Here is a 2,641-nt window from a genome sequence, read left to right as displayed (position 1 = left end):
GCTAGTTTTATGTTGTTAAAACTGACTCAGTGCAGTACTCCAAATTTAATATATTCAATTACCACAAGGTAGCTTTCACATAGCACTAAATGCAGGCTTCAACATTAGCCGTGGAATCTGCGGTGGAAGTGGTCTCCACCTACAATTAATGTACACCTGAATGACAAACTCAGCTGGGGCAACAACACCACCAGCCTGATCAAGAAAGCTCATCAGAGACTCTACTTCCTCAGGCAGCTGAAACGAGCTGGACTGGGAAGCTCGGTCATCACCTCCTTCTACAGGTGTGAAGTGGAGAGAATCCTGTGCTCCAGCATCAACATGTGGCATGGAGGCTGCACAGCTGGAGAGAGAAAGGCTCTGCAGAGAGTGGTGAAGGCTGCACAGAAGTCTGTTGGGACTATGTCTCCCCACCATAGATGTACATCTCCAGATGCAGGAACCTGCATCATGAAGGACCCCACTCACCCAGCACGCACACTTTTGGCCCTGCTCCCTTCAGGAAGGAGGTTGAGGAGCATTAAGTGTAGAACCACTAGACTGAGGAACAGCTTATACCCTGAAGATGATAGACCCATAAATCCCTAACCAGAAAAATCAATGTAACACTTTAATTGGGACTGCCATTTTATCTGTGCTGCTGATTTCTTACCTTAAGCTGCTATATTCATACCCATCTGCTCACAGTTGTTCAGGCTGCTGTTTAATACAACGTATATTACATTATTATTGTTTAGCGTATATCTTAGATCCTTGTATACTGCTTATTTTTATAGTTTATATTATTGCTAGTTTTGTGTGTAACTGCGACCTTCAGTGCACGGTTTCGTTCCACCTCATGTTCCACATGTGATGCGAATCACACGAACCATGAGGACTTTGGTTCGATGTTTTCAGAGTTCGATTAAATCGGTCTTGTTAGAGGAAGTAAACAAGGAAGGAAGGAAGGAAGGAAGGAAACAAGTTTTTTTTTTTTTTTTTTTTTTTGGTTTGAGCATCAGAAACCACCAGTAGCCTCTAGTCCGGTGCTTTTGTTTGTCAACATGTCACGTTTCCTTTCGTCGCATCGTTTCTGCAGCAGATGCTACCTGCTAGCAGCGCGCGAGCCTCCGCTGATGACAGCGCGAGGCAAGTCGCCGCAGGCTGGCAGAGTGTTTATCCAGACACAACACCGGGGTTACACCGGGGGGCTAGCCTTCTGTAAAAACCGGACAAAGTCCGACATTTGGCTCTGTGGAGTTGGTGTGGGGATTGTTTTAGCTGCGGGACTGAAATACAGCTTCGACTCCGCTGACATTTCATGTGAGGACACAGTTAAAAACGCAAACCGGGCCAGCCAGTACACCGATGCTATAAAAGTAAGCCGAGACCTACTGGAGCGGATAAAGGTAGGCGGTGAGGTAGGCCTGGACAAAGACTGCTCGCTTAATTATAAGTATTTCCATATAACCTTTAAAACACCTGTATTAAGTCAGTTCTCCGTGTTACCAGGCTGAAGTTGGAGCTCCTGGACTGGTAGTTGGGGTTTCTGTGGACGGTGATCAGGTTTGGAGTGAAGGTTGTATAATTGCGCACTTAAAATCCATTAATTAGCCCGGTCCAAAAACAAGCACACAGAAATGAACGTTGGGACATGTCTAAACTCTGGACAACAATGTTTCATTTAATCCACCCGTCATGTGGAAAACAGAATAAGTCATGCTAACAATAAAACTACACTGTAGGTCAGTGTGCATAATGTGTATTATTTTGATGTCATTTTTTATTTCCCCCAGTTATTTGCTGTGTTTTTTGTTTGTTTAGTGTTGTTTTTTGTTTTGCTGTTTGCTGTCTTGCAGTACTTTACAGATTTTAATGAAACGTGCAGAAAGTAATCAGTAATTGTATACAACTGATTAACTTTTGGAGCAAACCCAATTTAAGATTGCCACCACAGCCAACTGACTTTATAAAACACAAAAGGGCTATAAGTCTGTCCGTTTTACAGTTATTGTGTTAATATTTACTGTAGTTTAAAATAGTTCACAACATGTACTGATGCATGCTCAGTAATCCAGGTAGATAAATCTAACCAGGTTGAGTCAGGACCTCTGGATGAATCCATCCAGAGGTCCTGACTCAACCTTGTGAGATTCACAACATTGTGCAAGATTGTTGCTTAAAACTTGAGCAATAACTGTTTGTGACAAACAGGGTTGTGAAAAGATTGAACAGATTTTAAGATAACTTCCACAAGTAACTATTGAATGTTCATCTACAGCTGATCAACTTTTAGAATCAATCCTATTTAAGATGGCTGCCACAGCTAACCACATGAATTGTGGTACAAAATAAATCTGAAAAAAATTGCATTTGGTCAAGCGTTTGTTGTATTTCTATTCTGAACTATAAATATATCTAATCATATTAGCTTTTCAGCATTTGGTAATGTTCTTTATGATGTGGGGTTTTGCATAAATATACCAAGAATCTGCAGTATTAAAAAAAAAAAGAAGTATTTTTTAGATGGTTTAATTTGATCTTCCAAATTGGCTTAGAATATATATTATATATATATATATGTGTGTGTATATATAATATATATGTATGTATGTATATATGTAATATATATGTATGTATGTATGTATATATGTAATATATA

The 2,641-nt window shown here is 40.1% G+C and overlaps 1 protein-coding gene across 1 annotated transcript in view; it reads left to right on the top strand.

Annotated features, from left to right (window-relative positions):
* The first annotated feature begins 1,005 nt into the window (after positions 1-1,005).
* The window catches only part of lactb (lactamase, beta), a 6,425-nt gene continuing 4,789 nt past the window's right edge, over positions 1,006-2,641 (top strand). The window contains exons 1-2 of the mRNA XM_037682908.1: positions 1,006-1,388; positions 1,492-1,558. Coding sequence (XP_037538836.1) covers positions 1,044-1,388; positions 1,492-1,558 — 412 coding nt within the window. The 5' untranslated portion in view covers positions 1,006-1,043. The remainder of the gene's footprint in view (positions 1,389-1,491; positions 1,559-2,641) is intronic.

This window comes from Nematolebias whitei, chromosome 10 (assembly GCF_014905685.2).
Source record: "Nematolebias whitei isolate Nwh7 chromosome 10, NemWhi1, whole genome shotgun sequence".
Taxonomy (NCBI): domain Eukaryota; kingdom Metazoa; phylum Chordata; class Actinopteri; order Cyprinodontiformes; family Rivulidae; genus Nematolebias; species Nematolebias whitei.
The sequence above is the reverse complement of the archived record's forward strand: the minus strand, read 5'-3'. Positions and strand labels throughout refer to the sequence as shown.